The sequence below is a fragment of the Macaca nemestrina genome, chromosome 5 (assembly GCF_043159975.1).
Source record: "Macaca nemestrina isolate mMacNem1 chromosome 5, mMacNem.hap1, whole genome shotgun sequence".
Lineage (NCBI taxonomy): Eukaryota > Metazoa > Chordata > Mammalia > Primates > Cercopithecidae > Macaca > Macaca nemestrina.
The window spans coordinates 12,974,461-12,993,576 of record NC_092129.1 but is presented as its reverse complement, the minus strand read 5'-3'; the positions used below and the strand labels follow the sequence as shown (position 1 = coordinate 12,993,576).

Here is a 19,116-nt window from a genome sequence, read left to right as displayed (position 1 = left end):
AACAACAATAATAACAGTTGAAGAAACACTGCTCTAGATAGATACATTGGTGGTTCTTTACTCAGAAAGTGGGTAATTCATCTTCTTGAGAGAAGCAGTGAAAATGCCTGGTTTCCAGGATTCCTGTGGCTGAGAACTTTTTTATTTCTGCCCTGATCCAGGTTTACACTAACATGTAACATGGCCTTACATGGTTGAAATCACACACTCTGCATGATATCAGGCACTCCCCTATCTCAACAAAAATTCTGTGCCTATGATTTTTCAGAAGCTAACCACCTGACTTGAGACAAGAATTGCACATGTTGCACATGTCATGCTTCCCTTTGACTTTTTCAGACATTGTGTCCAATGTCATCTATAAAGGAATAAGCCTGCCTTAGTATCCCTGATGTGCTTGGCCGTTGGCTGGGAGCAGCCCATGGAAAGTGTAGCCTCTGAGCAAATGCAGTAGTCATGAATTTCAGAGTACAGCAGGTGAGGCCAAAGGTTAATTATGCTTTCTGCAGTTGGAGATCTGAGAGACGCAGTCTCATGGCTGCCACAACGCGTAAGGGAGAAGATAAAAATAGGTAATTGATGGAGAAGAACTTGACAAAGGTGGTTCTGATGTTCATACAACCAACCCAGCACTGCCTGATTTACCAACATACAAGAGGCAAGGCGCAAACAATGTAACAGAACAGAAACTTGTGCCTTGGAAGAGAATTTGTAAAGTCTAGCAGGGAGTGAGACCCCTTAATGAGCATGCCTAAAACAAAACAGATGGTCACTAACCTCCCTAACCTACCAAGAGTGAAAGTCAAGTTACCACGAGGGGCCTGGCACAGTGGCCCACGACTGTCATCTCAGCACTCTGGGAGGTCAAAGGGGGAGGACTACTTGAGGTCAACAGTTCAAGACCAACCTTGGCAACATAGAGAGACCCCCCCATCTCTATAAAAAAAAAAAAAAAAAAGAAAATTAAAAGTTACCACCAGGCTTATTTTGCTGAGATGGAATGCAAGCAGGGGCTGGCTCTTTCCTGCTCTTCCCCAGCAGTAGTTAGCCTCTTCTCTAAATAAAACTGAACAAATATACAAAGAAATCAGTGTTCAACTAAAGTATTAGCCTCCCAGAGACATCAAACTCAGGCTGTCCAGAGAGCAATCCATGTGCTGATCTCTTCATGACTGTGGAAGTAGTTAGCCTTTGAGAGCAGGGAGACTGATTGATATGCTACTAGAACACACCAAGATGAGAAGGGCTCTTTATGGGGGTTGGCAAGGGGTTCCCAGGAGGACCATCACAAAGGAGCAGGTCACATAGGTCCCGTCACAAAGGACTTCAAACAACATTAACATCATCTCCAAGGTTATGTGTGTAGTCTCTGATTCTCCTGGTACCAACTGGGTATCCAACAATTCAATCCAATTCTGACACTAATTATCCAGAGTTAGTGCAGACCCCACAGGTTAAGGCTCAGTCCCATAAGACTGCCCCCACTTCAGATGCCAGTTGCAAACAGGATGTCCAGACTACCCACACTTCTGCCCAGCCCCTACTAATTTGGTGCTTCTCATAACTGCCACCCCCTCCCCCTGCCACACACACATCCTTTTCATACATTCCAACAAGCACTTCCATACATTACTGAACAGGGTATAAACTGGCAAAACCTATGTCAACCTTCAATAAGGAGATTTGGGAAATATGTTAAATGTAGAGTTTAACTGAGCCCAAAGCTTGAGGATGGCCACCCAGCAATGTTGATTCAAGTCGCCCTGAATATGCACTCCTATTAGCAGCAGTTACAAGTGGGTGGGTCTTTCTTCTCTTCTCCTTCTTCTTCTCTCTCTCTCTCTTTTCTTTTTTGAGACAGATCTTGCTCTGTTGCCCAGGCTGGAGTGCAATGGTGCCTTCACACCTCACTGCAGCCTCGACATCCTGGGTTCAAGTGATCCTCCTTTTTCACTTCACCCTCTGTAGTAGCTGGGACTACAAGGGCACACTACCATGCCTGGCTAATTTTTTTTTTTTTTTTTTTTTTTTTGAGACGGAGTCTCGCTCTGTCGCCCAGACTGGAGTGCAGTGGCGCGATCTCCACTCACTGCAAGCTCCGCCTTCCCGGGTTCCCGCCATTCTCCTGCCTCAGCCTCCCGAGTAGCTGGGACTACAGGCGCCTGCCACCGCGCCCGGCTAATTTTTGTATTTTTTAGTAGAGACGGGGTTTCACCATGTTAGTCAGGATGCTCTCGATCTCCTGACCTCGTGATCCGCCCGTCTCGGCCTCCCAAAGTGCTGGGATTACAGGCGTGAGCCACCGCGCCCAGCATCCTGGCTAATTTTTTAAAAAAAATTTTGTAGAGGCAGGTCTCACTATGTTGCCCAGTCTGGTCTCAAGCTCTGCACTCAAGCAATCCTCCTGCCCCTCCCTAGGATTATAGGTGTGAGCTACTGTGCCCAGCCACAAGTGGATTTTTTTTTTTTTTTTTTTTTAAGATAGCAACGAGGTCTCCCTTTGTTGCCCAGCCAGGCTGGTCTCAAACTCCTGAGCTCAAGTGATACTCCCACCTTGGCCTCCCAAAGTGCTAGGATTACAGGCATGAGCCACTGCGCCTGGCCATAAGTGGGTTTTTAAAGGAAAAAAGAAGACATAGCTCCTAAGTTGTTTCGCAAGAATTTACATGAAAATAACATAAGAAGCTGGGCCTGGTGGTCTGTGCCTATGGTCCCAGGTACGTGGGAGGCTGAGGCAGAGGAATTGCTTGAGCCCAGGAGTTCGAGGCTTCAGGGAGCTATGATGGCACCACTGCACCCCAGCTTGGGCAATAGAGCTAGATCCTATCTGTAAAAAATGAGAAGTAAACAGAAGCTATTGATTGCTTATATTTTATTCTTTTTTTTATTATTATTATACTTTAAGTTCTAGGGTACATGTGCACAACATGCAGGTTTGTTACATATGTATACATGAGCCATGTTGGTGTGCTGCACCCATTAACTCATCATTTACATTAGGTATATCTCCTAATGCTATCCCTCCCTCAACCCCCTCCCCACAATAGGACCCAGTGTGTGATGTTCCCCTTCCTGTGTCCAAGTGATCTCATTGTTCAATTCCCACCTATGAGTAAGAACATGCGGTATTTGGTTTTCTGTTCTTGCGATAGTTTGCTGAGAATGATGGTTTCCAGCTGCATCCGTGTCCCTACAAAGGACACGAACTCATGCTTTTTTACGGCTGCATAGTATTCCATGGTGTGTATGTGCCACATTTTCTTAATCCAGTCTGTCACTGGACATTTGGGTTGATTCCAAGTCTTTGCTATTGTGATAGTGCCACAATAAACATACGTGTGCGTGTGTCTTTATAGCAGCATGATTTATAATCCTTTGGGTATATCCCCAGTAATGGGATGGCTGAGTCGAATGGTATTTCTAGTTCTAGATCCTTGAGGAATTGCCACACTGTTTCCCACAATGGTTGAACTAGTTTACACTCCCACCAACAGTGTAAAAGTGTTCCTATTTCTCCACATCCTCTCCAGCACCTATTGTTTCCTGATTTTTTAATGATTGCCATTCTAACTGGTGTGAGATGGTATCTCATTGTGGTTTTGATTTGCATTTCTCTGATGGCCAGTGATGAGCATTTTTTCATGTGTCTGTTGGCTGTATGAATGTCTTCTTTTGAGAAGTGTCTGTTCATATCCTTTGCCCACTTTTTGATGGGGTTTTTTTGGTACTTTATTCTTTATATCACAGACTACAGAAACATGAAGATAATGGGTAAGGCAGCAAGTCAGGAACAAAATGCCTTTAAGTATTTGCCCTTAAGAGGTCATGATTCAAGTCCCATACTCATCAGGTTTTTCATTGCTGTTGTTTGTTTTAAGACAGAGTCTCACTCTGTGGCCCACGCTGGAGTGCAGTGGCACAATCTCAACTCACTGCAACCTCCACCTCCTGGGTTCAAGGGATTCTCCTGCCTCAGTCTCGCCAGTAGCTGGGATTACAGGTGTGCACCACCATGCCCCACTAATTTTTTGTTTTTTTTGAGACGGAGTCTCAAAGTCTCGCTCTGTCACCCAGGCTGGAGTGCAGTGGCGCGATCTCGGCTCACTGCAAGCTCTACCTCCCGGGTTCATGCCATTCTCCTGCCTCAGCCTCCTGAGTAGCTGGGACTACAGGTGCCCGCCACCACACCTGGCTAATTTTTGTTGTATTTTTAGTAGAGACAGGGTTTCACCGTGTTAGCCAGGATGGTCTCGATCTCCTCGTGATCTGCCCGCCTCAGCCTCTCAAAGTGCTGGGATTACAGGTGTGAGCCACCACGCCTGGCTAATTGTTTTATATTTTTAGTAGAGATGAGATTTTGCCATGTTGGCCAGGCTGGTCTTGAACTCCTGACCTCAAGTGATCCCAAAGTGCTGGGATGACAGGCATGAGCCACCACGCTCGACCAGGTTTTGAAGAAGGAATGCACTGATCAAGTTTACAAGGAACTGGCTGTTAAAACAGAATTCCAATTTACTAATTTAAAATAAGAAATATAAACTATCTGCTCCCACAAGGCAGTACCTCCTTTTGCCTATTTAAAAAAAAAAAAAAAAAAAAAAAAAAAAGTCTTGTTAGGCATGATGGCTCATGTCTGTGATCTCAGCACTTTGGGAGGCTGAGGCGGGTGGAAAGCTTGAGTTCAGAAGTTTGAGACCAACCTGGGCAATGAGGCGAAATCCCAACTCTACCAAAAATACAAAAAGTATATGGGGGTGGTGGCATGCACCTGTGGTCCAGCTACTCAGGAGGCTGAGGTGGGAGGACTGCAGAAGCCCAGGAAGTCAAAGCTGAAGTTGAGGCTACAGTGAGCCATGATTGCACCACTGCACGCCAACCTGGGTGACAGAGTGATACCCTGTCTCAAAAAAAAAAAAAAAAAAAAAAAGGTCTTTATTGCTTAAAGTTTCTCTGGGCCTGATAAATTTTGCATACCTCTCCAAGCTCAGGCTGCTTTGAACTATTTTTTTCTCATCTATATGAAAGGAAATTTTTACAATACCTCTCAAAATTACAAATGCATATATCCTTTGCCTCAGTAATTCTATTCACAGCAATTTATGCTACAGATATGCTCCCATGTGTATAATGACTGGCATATTCAAGGTTATTCATTATAGCACTGTAATAGTAAAAGATGAGGATCAACATGTATTTGTCAGTAGAAGGTAAGTTAAATAATTATGGCATATCATAGAATACTTTGCTCTTGTACAGATATAGATGTGTAACTACCTTGGCATATAACATTTAAGTGAGGTAAGGTGCAAAAGTGTTTGTATCCTATCATACTATTTCTCATATATATATAAGATACATAAGAAACTGCCAACAGTGGCTGTCAATAGAGAAGGGAGGATGGCTGGAGACAGGAATTGGTGACAGATTTTTCAATGAACACCCTTAAATACATTTTGATTTGTAAATAATGTAAATGCTTTATCTACTTAAAAATAACAAACAACTCACAATGCCCTTAAATAATTTCCTCAGTACCAAAGTTGAAAATGTCCAGATCCTCCAAAGCTGAAAGTGGTGTGGGTCTGCTTCATGCTCTCAGAAGTTCTGAAATTGACTCATACTGTAAATAGTCTTTTGGTAGTGAGGAGGGAGACACTGAGCTTCATGGTTTTTACTTTTCTTTGTGCAGGAAGAAGTAAGGTTATCTGCTGAGAGTAAGGAAGAAGAATGCAAAATGTGAGAAGAGAATTAAACAGGGGAGGCCAGGCATGGTGGCTCACATCTGTCATCCCAGAACTTTGGGAGGCTGAGGCAGGTGGATCACCTGAGGTTAGGAGTTTGAGACCAGCCTGGCCAACATGGTGAAATCCCATCTCTACTAAAAACAAAACAAAAAAAAAAAAAAACGAAAATTAGCTGGCATGTTGGCAGGCATCTGTAATCCCAGCTACTCAGGAGGCTGAGGCAGGAGAATTGCTTGAACCCAGGAGGTGGAGGTTGCAGTGGGCCAAGATTGCACCATTGTGCTCCAGCCTGGCGACAAGAGCGAAACTGCATCTAAAAAAAAAAAAAAAGAATTAAATGGGATTTCTGAGATGTGTCTAAGGATCAACCGAAGTTGGAAACCATAAATTTGCAAAGGTGCCAGTAGGTCTAGATTTCCTCCAGGAATGCTCAGCAGCCTGGGAGCAGGAGTTTGGAGGGTAGGTCAGGGTGTGAGATTTGAAATGCCCCACATAGGAAAAATGATGTAAAAGAAACCCACCTGGCACTTGAGAAGTTGGCAGATCTCATTAGGTTTGCCACGTAAACCAAAAATAAAATTCTAAGTCCCCTCGACCATCTAAATGGACCCCTCCTCTCAGCCAAAGGCATTCCAAAGTTAACCTGAAAAACTATTTCAGGCAATGATGGGAAGGGACAGTCAGACATGCCTTATCATACCCTCCTCCCTTTTGGAATTACCAATAGAACAGATTCTTTAGATCTGATAAGAAACAGTTACAATCTATTTTCTCTGAAGCCCTCTACCTGGAGGCTTTATCTGCAAAATAAAACCTTTATTTCTTCATAACCCCTTATCACAACCCAGACATTCTTTTTTATTGATAGTAACTCAACCAATTGCCAATCAGAAATCCTTTGAATCTGCCTAATGGCTTGGAAGCCCTGACTTCCAGTTGTCCCGCCTTTCTGGCCCAAACCAATGTATATCTTACATGTATTAATTGACGTCTCGTGTCTCCCTAAAATGTATAAAACCAAGCTGTACCCTGACCATCCTAGGGTCATGTTCTCAGGACCTCCTGAGGCCTGTATCATGGGCCATTGGTCACTCATGTTTGGCTCAGAATAAATCTCTTCAAATATTTCACACAGTTTGACTCTTTTCGTTGACAGCCATAATTCCAGAGTCTGACACTTCAGAGGTTCAGTGACTTGATTTTATTCTTTTCCTTTAGAAGTGATCAGGTTTTGAGGAAGTGACACATTAATCAAGTTCACAAGGGACCGGCTGATAAAACAGAATCCCAATTAATTAATTAATTATTATTATTATTTTTTGAGGTGGAGTGTCACTCCGTCACCCAAGCTGGAGTACAGTGGCATGATCTCGGCTCACTGCATCATGCACCTCCCAGGTTCAAGCAATTCTCCTGCCTCAGCCTCCCGAGTAGCTAGGATTACATTTATATTTTCATTTATTTGACCTTTGACCTGGCCTCCCAAAGTGCTGGGATTACAGGTATGAGCCATTGCCCAGCCTAATTCAAGCATTTTAAAAAACTGATACGCCTTGGAGCTGTTTCCAGTTTTTGCCACTACAAACAAAGATGTGATAAACATCCTTGCCCTTACAACCTTGTGTACCATGGACTCTTGCAGCAAAAGTTAGATTTGCAGGTAAAACTACTCTAATAGTCTTACTTTTGATAAATATCATCAAATTACTTTTCCAAAAGGATGTAACAATTCATACTCATGTCATCAAAATATGAATGCCTGTTTTCCTACTTTCCTACTGTGTGCTTCTGTTCATTTGGATTTTTGTCATTCTGATAGACAGAAAAAAGTATTCATGTTTAATGTGCATTTATATGATTAGTAAGTTTGAGTATAGTGGCAGTTGAAGTGGAGGTATGAGGAGAAGACATGAATATATTCTAACAATGAGCTAAAATGTTAGAAAACTATCATCAATTTTATATTTTCCTAAAGTGGCCTAATTCTAGAAAAATAAGTTGTCTGTATACTGGTATCGCTGTGGGTGCCCTGAGAGGTGCGTCCTTTGAGTAGAGTATTAATTATCACAGTTTGAAGGCTCTGGCCATTAAGATTATCCATTCGTGTTTATTCTGAGCTCACTAAACAGTCAGCTGATAGTAATTTCATTTCTTTTTTATGCTTATTGTCCATTTGAATTCCTGCCTAAGAGGCAGCATAAAATATTGGTAAGTATATAAATTCTGGAGCTAGTTTTGCCATTTCTTTTTTTTTTTTTTTTTTTTTGAGACAGAGTCTCACTCTTGTCACCCAGGCTGGAGTGCGCAGTGGCGCCATCTCGGCTCACTGCAACCTCCACCTCCCAGGTTCAAGCCATTCTTCTGCCTCAGCCTCTGGAGTAGCTGGGATTACAGGCGCCCAGCTCCATGCCCGGCTATTTTTTTGTATTTTTAGTAGAGACAGGGTTTCACCATGTTGGCCAGGCTGGTCTCGAACTTCTGACCTCAGGTGATCCGCCCATCTCGGCCTCCCAAAGTGCTGGGATTACAGGCGTGAGTCACCGCGCCCAGCCGAGTTTTGCCATTTCTTTTTTTTTTTTTTTTGGAGACGAAGTCTTGCTCTGTTGCCCGGGCTGGAGTGCAGTGGCCGGATCTCAGCTCACTGCAAGCTCCGCCTCCCGGGTTTACGCCATTCTCCTGCCTCAGCCTCCCGAATAGCTGGGACTACAGGCGCCCACCACCTCGCCGGGCTAGCTTTTTGTATTTTTTAGTAGAGACGGGGTTTCACCGTGTTAGCCAGGATGGTCTCGATCTCCTGACCTCGTGATCCGCCCGTCTCGGCCTCCCAAAGTGCTGGGATTACAGGCTTGAGCCACCGCGCCCGGCGAGTTTTGCCATTTCTGAACGATAAAACCTTTGGGCCAGGTGCAGTGGCTCACACCTGTAATCCCAGCACTTTGGGAGGCCGAGGTGGGTGGATCACAAGGTCAGGAGTCCGAGACCAGCCTGGCCAACATGGTGAAACCCCGTTTCTACTAAAAACACAAAAATTAGCTGGGTGTGGTGGCGGGCGCCTGTAGTCCCAGCTACTTGGGAGGCTGAGGCAGGAGAATAGCTTGAACCCAGGAGGCAGAGGTAGTGAGCCAAGATCGTGCCACTGCACTCCAGCCTGGGTGACAGAGCAAGACTCTATCTCAAAAAAAAAAAAAAAAACTTGACTCATTGCCACCCATCCATCCAAGGTAGGAGTGGGTGAGTAAAACTAACCACACTGAGATTCTAATTGTATTAAGTTATTAATTTTAGATAGAGTGATATTTTTCTGATATTAAGTCCTCCCATCCAGGAACACAGACTCTTTTCTCTTTAGGTTTTGTCTTACATCTTTTAATATAATTTCATAGTTTTAGTCCTATGTTTCCTTTGCTCCCTGTAGCTCCTATCCCTTCCTTCTTAGATATTTTGTACTTCTGGTCACTTGCAAACAGGGTATTTTCTTCCATTTCCATTCTAACTAGATATTGCCTAGACAAAGGAAAGCTATTATATTCTATATTTCTATTCTGCCACTACATTTTGTTAATTCTAGTAGCTTATTCTTTCTGGATTTGCATTCTAGAAATGCAATCACAATTCCTGAAAAATAAAGATTTTTTTTTTCCTGATATTTACACCAAGAAGGTCTTCTTTGGCTATACAACTGTGCTATGATGCTGTGCTGCTGTCCCTCCTGGCCGCTTCCCCACTGCAGGCATTTGTTCCGGCTGCCCAAGTGTGCCCTGAGTGGCCACCAAGGAATCAGACAGAAGCATTCTATGAGAATATTCTATGATTGCTTTGTTCAGGTGTCACCGATGACAACAAATACAGTAGTTCTTGGTCTCTTAGCTTTCATAGACTTCAATTCAGAGCCATTGATATACATTTCTTGAGCTCACATTTCTTTTTTTTTTTTTTTTTTGAGACTGAGTCTGGCTCTGTCGCCCAGGCTGGAGTGCAGTGGCCGGATCTCAGCTCACTGCAAGCTCCGCCTCCCGGGTTTACGCCATTCTCCTGCCTCAGCCTCCGGAGTAGCTGGGACCACAGGCGCCCGCCACCTCGCCCGGCTAGTTTTTTGTATTTTTTAGTAGAGACGGGGTTTCACCGTGTTAGCCAGTTTGCCTTGATCTCCTGACCTTGTGATCCGCCCGTCTCGGCCTCCCAAAGTGCTGGGATTACAGGCTTGAGCCACCGCGCCCGGCTTGAGCTCACATTTCTAATCATACCAGTCAAATTCCCATTTGGTCTGTTGTATTAGGAGACATGCCCAGCATTAATATCTAATGAGCTTGTCTGTCGCTATCTGTCACATTATTCAGTTTTGTCTCATAGCACCAATCATATTGGCAGGTGTATTATTTACTGATGTCTCCCTAAGATAGACTATATACTAGGTTATAAACCTGACTTATCTACCCTTTAATCTCTAGCACCTAGAATGAAAACATCTAATAGGCCTTCAACAAATATTTGTTGAATGAATAAATGAATGTTGTTTTCTGGAAAATAATATACATTGTATTTAAGTAATTTCTTTTTCTTTTTTTTTTTTTTTTTTGAGACGGAGTTTTGCTCTTGTTGTCCAGGCTGTAGTGCAATGGCACGATCTCGGCTCACCACAATCTCCACTGCCCAGATTCAAGCAATTCTCCTGCCTCAGCTTCCCGAGTAGCTGGGATTCCAGGCATGTGCTACCACGCCTGGCTAATTTTGTATTTTTAGTAGAGACAGGGTTTCTCCATGTTGGTCAGGCTGGTCTCGAACTCCCGACCTGAGGTGATCCGCCCGCCTCGGCCTCCGAGAGTGCTGGGATTACAAGAGTAAACCACCGCACCCGGCCAAGTAATTTCTTTTTATTCCAGTGTTTCTTAGTGTTATTAAGAATGGTTGCTGTTGGCCGGGCACGGTGGCTCACGCCTGTACTACCAGCACTTTGGGAGGCTGAGGCAGGCGGATCGGCTGATGTTAGGAGTTCGAGACCAGCCCGGCCAACAAGGCGAAACCCCGTTTCTACTAAAAATACACAAAAGTTAGCTGGGTGTCGTGGCGCACGCCTGTAATCCCAGCTACTCGGGAGGCTGAGGCAGGAGAATCGCTTGAATCCGGAAGGTGGAGATTGCAGTAAGACAAGATGCGCCACTGCACTCCAGCCTGAACGACACAGCGAGACTCCGTCTCAAAAAAAAAAAAAAAAAAAAAAAAAAAAGAAAGAAAGAAAAGAAAAGGAAAGGAAAGGAAAGAAAATTTCAGTTCAAGGGATCAAGGGACAGATCAGGCCGAGCACGGTGGCTTATGCCTGCCATCTCAGTACTTATGGTAGGCTGCGGCGGGAGGATCACTTTGATGCTAGGAGTTGGAGACCAGCCTGGAAATCATAGTGAGATCCTGTCTCCACAAATAATTACTAATAACTTAAAATCTAAAAAAAGGGGGGAGAGGGGAAGATCAGGTTAAAGTAATTATAGGATTAAACTTGACGTATTAAAAAATGCAGAAATAGTTGTGAGACCATACCATTAAGAGGGATAACTCTCCGGACAAAGAGAGAAAAATGTATCGTATCTCAACATTTAAAATCTGCATTTCCCATTAGACCATGAGAGATGAACTAGGACCTAATTCCTAATTAACTGGGTTTTCTCCCCGTTTCTTTCTTTTTTTTTTTTTTTTGAGACGAAGTCTCACTCTATTGCCCAGGCTGGAGTGCAACGGCGCGAGCTCGGCTCACTGCAACTTCCGCCTCCTGGGTTCAAGCGATTCTCCTGCCTCAGCCTCCTAAGTAGCTGGGATTACAGGCGCACACCACCACGCCCAGCTAATTTTGCATTTTTAAGTAGAGATGGGGTTTCACCATGTGGGCAAGGCTAGTCTCGAATTCCTGACCTCGTGATCCGCCCGCCTCGGCCTCCCAAAGTGCTGGGATTACGGGCATAAGCCACCGTGCCCGGCCTTCCTCCCCGTTTCTGAAAAAGGCTTATGTGAGTTGCATTTCCAGTCCTGTAGAGGTACGTTTAATATTTTCAAAAAAAAAAAAAACTTACCAGGACTTCGTGAGAAATGAAAGTGGACACCCAAGGCAGCTTGCAGCCGGTCTACTGTTACTTTGTTTTAGCGGGCCGACCTGTCTCCAAATATGGTTTGACCATAATGCTAGAATTTAGCTAGGGCTTTTGTTTTTATTTCACTCCCACACTTTACTGGTTTCAATTTATCAATCCAGATGGGTGTCTGGTGGAACGCTCAGGTTTATGGCAAAATCATTTCAGGCATTTGTTTAACCCTCTCCAGAAAGGCATTTTCAAGGGTTCACTGTTGGTACAGTTAGTAGGGGCAGTTTTGTTTCGATTTGCTGGCGAATCTCTAAAATCTCCCCGTTTAACTTTCGCCCGCAATTCCTAACGCCGCGAAGGCCGTTTCCGGCGCTCTGCCCTGCCGCAGGCCGAGGCTGGCGCAGAGAGACAGGAAGCACCGCCCCTCGGCGTCTGGGTCCTCGCTTCATCGGCCGCAGCCCCGCGGCGGCGGCGCTCGCGGTGCATTGTGGGCGCTGTAGTCCGGCCGGAACCTGTTTGCAACCGCGAGTCCCATGACACCGCTTCCCCTCACACCCCAACCCGCAGTGCCCCTCCCCAGCCTCGGCCGGGCCTCCCGGGACCCGAGCGCGGCGTTCCAGCGAGTCAGCTGTTTCTCCCCTGGGCTCGGACGCGGAAGCTTGAGGGGCGCGGGGAGGAGCTTCGCGTGCGGGGTGAACGGCCGCTTTACGTGCTCGTTCGCTTCGCTACCGCTGCGCGCGAGCCCCGTGTCCCCACGGCGGGCAGCAGCGGCGGCGGAGGCTGAACGCGGAGGGGGCGGAGGGAGCCCGCGGCGGCGGCGGCTAGAGCGAAATGGCGGAGACCGTGGCTGACACCCGGCGGCTGATCACCAAGCCGCAGAACCTGAATGATGCCTACGGACCCCCCAGCAACTTCCTCGAGATCGATGTGAGCAACCCGCAGACGGTGGGGGTCGGCCGGGGCCGCTTCACCACTTACGAAATCAGGGTCAAGGTGAGGCCGTCTTTCCCCTCTCCCAAGAAACCCCTCCCGCTGGCTCTGGTCACCCCCCACTCGGCCCAGGAGTGAACCTCCGCGGGCAGCCACAGCCGCCCAGGCCGGGAGCCCCCTTGCAGAGGCTGGCCGGGGTCGTGAGCCAGGGCCCCTCTTCCTGTAGGGCTGGTGTGGGGGGCTGCAGAGCGAGCCCGGCGCCCTAGCACTTGGAGAAGGTGCTCGAAGAGGAGGGCGTGGGTTGAGCGCCGCTTGCCCCTCCAGCAGCTGATCTGGGAATGACATTTGAGTTGGAAAGGGGTAGATCTTTCGAGAACACATCCCTTCACTGGGAAGGGAAGGAGATGTTGACTGAGAGAAGGGGCTTGCGCAAAGTTAAAGCCTTTTCCCAGTTTTCTCTTCCTGGAGACTTCCCAGAGGTAGCAAGCCAAGCCCGCTGCTCCAGGCCCTTCCCGAGCTACTAAAGTAACCTAGGTTGTGTAGTCTTCTAAACGGGACTTAATGAAAGTTCACAGAAGCCTGACAATTTTTGATAGGGCTGAGCCAGACCAGAAGGGTGATTGGACATGGTTGACTTAAGCACTTTGGGCCACCGCCCTGCTAAAGGCTGAAGTGTGGTGTCACTTACCTCATAATCCAAAACTACAGTTGCTTTAAGAAAAGCCTATTTATTTAGAGATCTTGCTGTCTTAATTCGAGATTTGCATTTAACTGAATGAAGAAATCAACAGAAATAAAATATACCTAATTTCACAACTAGTGTTTGTTGGCAATAAATAATTCAGATGATTTGAAAGATATTGAAAATAGTGCTTCACTTTCACTCTATAGTTAAGTATTAAAGAATTTGCCCATGTATGGAAGCATCTTTAAAAATTAATTACATTAACTTAAAGATGACAGCAAATTACTTTATTAAAAATTAAGTATGAGGATTTTGCCTTTAATCAAAATTTATATGACAAGCTACTATTAACATTTAAGTGAAATAATTTCTCATTAACTTACGCACTTTGTGTCGTGAAAAACACAAAACGTGAACTTTGCCATCCTAACAATTTTTAAGTGGACAGCTCAGTAGTATATTCACTTAAGTTGTGAAACTTAAGTATTTTTAAAAAATGATTCTTATGTAGTTAGTATTGATTTTAAAAAGTTAAACTTTAAAATATGAAACGAATAGTTTACTGTTTCAAGCCACTGTTGTCTTCTTATGGATGTGTAAAATGTGAATCATAGGCCGGGCGCGGTGACTCACGCCTGTAATCCCAGCACTTTGGGAGGACCAGGTGGGCGGAACACCGAGGTTGGGAGCCTGATCAGCATGGAGAAACCCTATCTGTACTAGAAATAAAAAATTAGCCGGGTGTGGTGGCGCGTGCCTGTAATCCTAGCTACTCGGGAGGCTGAGGCTGGAGAATCGCTTGATCCAGGGAGGCAGAGGTTGCAGTGAGTCTAGATCGGGCCATTGCATTCCAGCCTGGGCAACAAGAGCGAAACCCTGTCTCTAAATAAATAAATAAAAATTGAATCATAGGCTATGTTGCCATAGGGAAACTGCAAAATCCAGGCTCCAGTACACCTGGGGAACTACATTCCCACATAAACCTAGCGGAAAAGTGAATGTTTTTCTAATTGTCTGTAATACCTGACAGATGGTTCACTAAAAAGAACTTCCTCTTTTGCCCTATACACCAGTGTTTTCTTTCTTTTTTTTTTTTTCTCTTGTGCTAAAACAGAACTTGGTATTCTTGTTTCTAGACTTCCATAGCAGGTACTTCCTGTCACAAAATTGAATTGGAATATCCTGCCTACACTTCCTCCACTTACTAACTTTGAGTTTATCTTGCCGAGTGCATTATATTAAATGGATTCTAGTATAATAACTTAATCCTCTTTTTTTTTTTTTTTAAATACAACTAATACCTTAGCAAATAACTGATGTGACACTTAAAAATGGTTTTTGGGCGTGGCGCAGTGGCTCACGCCTCTCGTCCCAGCACTGTGGGAGGCTGAGGTGCCTTGAGCTCTGAAGTTTGAAACCAGCCTGGGCAACACGTTGAAACCCCTTCTCCACAAAAAAAGAAATTAGCTGGGCATGGTAGTGCGCATGCCTGAGGTCGCAGCTACTCCAGAGGCTGAGGTGGGAGCATCACTTGAGCCCAGAATAGTCATTTGTCTGTTAAATAAAATAATATATATATATATTTTTTTTGAGATGGAGTCTCGCTCTGTCGCCCAGGTTGGAGTGCAGTGGCGCTATTTTGGCTCACAGCAACCTCCGCCTCCCAGGTTCAAGCAATTCTCCTGCCTCAGCCTCCTGAGTAGCTGGGATTACATGCATACGCCACCATGTCTGGCTAATTTCTGTATTTTTAGTAGAGATGGGGTTTCACCCTGTTGGTCAGGCTGGTCTTGAACTCCTGACCGCGTTATACACCTGCCTTGGCTTCCCGAAGTGCTGGGATTACAGACATGAACCACTGCGCCCGGCCTGAAAATAATCTTTTTTAAGAATGATTAATGAGTCAGAGAACTAACAAATTATACACTTACTTTGGTTTGTATTTTTGTATAAACCAACTCACTGGGTGTTAATAGCTGTTAACAGTCATAAATGCAGGTGCCTATATGAAAACCTAATTGAGTTTTTAATGCATGAAATGTCTTTGGATTTCTTTCTTTTTTATTTTTTTTGAGACAGAGTCTTGCTCTGTCGCCAGGCTGGAGTGCAGTGGTGCAATCTCGGCCCACTGCAGCCTCTGCCTCCCGAGTTAAAGCCATTCTCCTGCCTCAGCCACCCAAGTAGCTGGAACTACAGGCATGCGCCACCATGCCCAGCTAATTTTTGTATTTTTAGTAGACATGGGGTTTCACTGTGTTGACCAGAATGGTCTGGATCCCTTGACCTCATGATTCATCCGCCTTTGCCTCCCAAAGTGCTGGGATTACAGGCGTGAGCCCCCACACCTGGCCTGGATTTCTTTTAGTATGTCATGTGTTAGCTTAAAACTAAGAACACCATATAGTAAGGAAATTAGCCCTTATTTGAGCAGCATATGATTTTTTTAGAGTAATTATAGTCTTGCATTAAGGCAGAGTGGCTATGACATGAATAGTTTAATATTTTGTAATTTTTTTTTTTTTTCTTGAGATAAGAGTCCCGCTCTGTAGCCCAGGCTGGAATGCAGTGATGTGATCATGGCTCACTGCAGTCTCAAACTTCAGGGCTCAAGTGTTACCCCCGCCTCAGCCTCCCAGGTAGCTGGGGACTACAGGGTGCTACTACCCCTGGCTAATTTTTTATTTTTTGTCAGTTGAGACTTGCTATGTTGCCCATGATGGTCTTGAACTCCTGGCCTCAAGTGACCCTGTCCCACTCAGCCTCCCAGTGTTGGATTACGGGCATGAGCCACCCCACCCAGCCCTGCAATTTTATTATTCTCTAAATTGTTGCTGCTCTCCCTGACCCCTACTGACTACCTTTTGCTATTGAATTTGCTATATGGAAAACCATTTTATGTTCCAGAATTTGAACTTTTAAACTATCTTACAGTTACTGTCTCATTCTGGTCTTGAGAAAAATTTTCAGTTTTACAGGATCTGATTGAAATTACTCTAATTCACAGGGCAATTTTATCTGGATGGTGGCACTTAGAATGCAAGTTTCCCAATCTCCATTTATCTTTTGGTTTGAGGATAGTGTTTAAGACTATTAGGATCACTTGATTAGTATCTCTGGGCTTTTGAAAATAATTACACAGTGTTATGTTTTTAAAAATTGTTCTAATGGATAGGTACAGCAGAGAGCGCCATAAATGATTAAAGGTTTAGGAAAGTTCAAGGTCTAGAATTATTTAGGCATATTAAAGAGAAGGCTGAAAGTAAAATTCAGTCACTGTTTATAAGTTTGTGCTATAATGTAACTTTAATATTCTGGAGATTTTTAAATTAATCAAGATCTATTTTACCTGGAGATCACTGTTTTGAACAGGAATGGAATTGGAATCTTTCTTGAGCTCTGACATAGTCCTCAGTTCAAAGAATAGATTTAGCATTTCCTAGCTGGGTAGGGTACAAAATCAAAGCTCCACTTCCCGTCTGTGAAATAGGTGTGCTAATAATAGTACCTACCTCTTAGGACTAAATGGGATAAGGCACATGAATCTTTCTAGCACAGTGCCTGGCACATAATAAGCACGCAGAATTTAGCTCTTTCTGAAGATAGACATTTTCTAAATTAAACGTCAGTGATCAACTACATTTTCTGTGTTAACGTGTGGTTGAGTTACTAAAATTGTTAGATTTTCTTACCAAGAAACCTACTTGTCTTGGAAGTATACCTTCATTAAGTAAGCATGGTATGAAAAGAAGCTATCTTATTTGGTACTTAACCAAGTAACCTTTGTGTATGTATTTATTTTTTCAAGGCAGGGTCTCCCTGTGACTCTCAGCCTAGAGTGCAGTGGTGCAGTCACAGCTCACCGAAGCTTGACCTCCAGGCTCAAATGATCCTCCCAACCTCAGCCTCTCTAGTAGTTGGGACCACAGGCACACACCACCACGCCCAGCTAATTTTTAAATTATTTGTAGAAACGAGATCTCACTATGTTGCCCGGGCTGCTCTTGAACTCCTGGGCTCAAGTGATACTCCCACCTCAGCCTCCAAAACTGCTAGGATTATAAGTATGAGCCACCATACCCGGCTCCAAATAATCTTTTAAAGTTGAGCTTTATTAAAGCATAAAGCTGAATAATAACGTTGGCTGGTAAAAATTTTAGCAAGATGCTAAATAAATGTAGCATCTTATCTTGACTGCTTGCCATTCTAAACTTGTATGTTTTTTCCTCTGGGTCAGTCATCTAATCTTAAATTAGGAGTCATTAATATCCAGATTGGAAGCTGAGAAATAAATTTTAAAATCTTAGACTTAATTTTAGGAATTATAAACATGTATTATTGAAGGGCTAAAATATTAATAGTATTTTAAAGATTTGGGGGGTCGGGCATAGCAAATCCTGTATGTAATCCCAGCACTTTGGGAGGCCAAGGTGGGAGGACTACTTGAGCTCAGGTGTTGCCACACAGCCTGGGCAATGCAGTGAGACCCTGTCTCTACAAAAATTTAAAAATTAGCCGGGTGCGGTGGTATGTGCCTGTAGTCCCACCTATGTGGGAAGCTGAAGTGGGAGGATTTCTTGAGCCCAGGAGGAGGTCAAGGCTGCAGTGAGTCATGATCACACCACTGCACTCTAGCCTGGGTGACACAGTGAGACCCTGTCTCTAAAAAAAGAAAAGAAAGACCAGGCGCGGTGGCTCATGCTTGTAATCCCAGCACTTTGGGAGGCCGAGGCGGGCAGATCACGAGGTCAGAAGATCGAGACCATCCTGGCAAACACGGTGAAACCCCGTCTCTATTAAAAATACAAAAAATTAGCCGGGCGTGGTGGTGGGCGCCTGTCGTCTCAGCTACTCAGGAGGCTGAGGCAGGAGAATGGCCTGAACCCGGGAGGCAGAGCTTGCAGTGAGCCGAGATCGCGCCACTGCACTCTAGCCTGGGCAACAGAGCAAGACTCCATCTCAAAAAAAAAAAAAAAATCAGGACATTTTGATGCCAAAGGACATCTGCAGAAATATCAATTGGCCAATGAGATGTTGTCTGTTATACATGTTCCTGCCAGCTATGGCTGACATTTCTAGGATCTCCATCAAGGAGAAGCATGCTATTAGCAGTGAAGATTCTGTTCTTATCTCATCCATCCCTTAAGAGAATGGAGAGTGGGGGAGGAAGACAGTGGCAATTTTAAAGTAGCCCTGTTATATTGAGTTTTTAGGGATTCTGTTCTGTTAAGGGATGTATCATTTGAGTATCTATTATGTGCAAGGCACTGTGCTGTATGTGTAAAATTTAATATTGAGATAACCAAGCAGAGTAGATAATACTCCTGTTTTGCAGATGTAGAAGCCGAAGTCCCAATTGATCCTCATCTCTTGTCCTTTCCTCATTTTGACTCCAGTCCTGAACTGGTATCTCCCAATTAAGCTGAGTTCTTTTGTATCCAGGCCTTTTGCACACACTTCCGCCTCTGTTAAGAACAGGCTTCCTTTAACAGCCTCATCTGGTTACTATGACTTATCCTGCAGGACTCAGCCTTAATGTCCCCTTTTTAGAGATTTTGCTGATCTCTTGACTCTGGACCAGATTTCCTTCCTGTGTGTCCTAGTAGCCTTGTTAGGATTAAATTTGTTTGCTTGTCTTTGGCTTCCTGTAAGTTCCTATCACCCATTATAAGCTCTTAGAGGACAGGGAGTC

At 44.5% G+C, this 19,116-nt stretch overlaps 1 protein-coding gene and 1 long non-coding RNA gene across 2 annotated transcripts in view; one reads left to right on the top strand and one right to left on the bottom strand.

Moving 5' to 3' along the window:
* Positions 1–4,582: 4,582 nt before the first annotated feature.
* On the bottom strand, positions 4,583–12,244 carry LOC139363276 (uncharacterized). The gene is made up of 2 exons (XR_011623283.1): positions 11,804–12,244; positions 4,583–6,057 (listed from the first exon to the last, which is right to left on the bottom strand). It is a non-coding gene; the product is annotated as an uncharacterized lncRNA (long non-coding RNA).
* Positions 12,245–12,469: 225 nt separating this feature from the next.
* The window catches only part of LOC105492037 (sorting nexin 3), a 50,750-nt gene continuing 44,103 nt past the window's right edge, over positions 12,470–19,116 (top strand). The window contains exon 1 of the mRNA XM_011758870.3: positions 12,470–12,805. Within this exon, the coding sequence (XP_011757172.1) occupies positions 12,644–12,805 (162 nt within the window). The 5' untranslated portion in view covers positions 12,470–12,643. The remainder of the gene's footprint in view (positions 12,806–19,116) is intronic.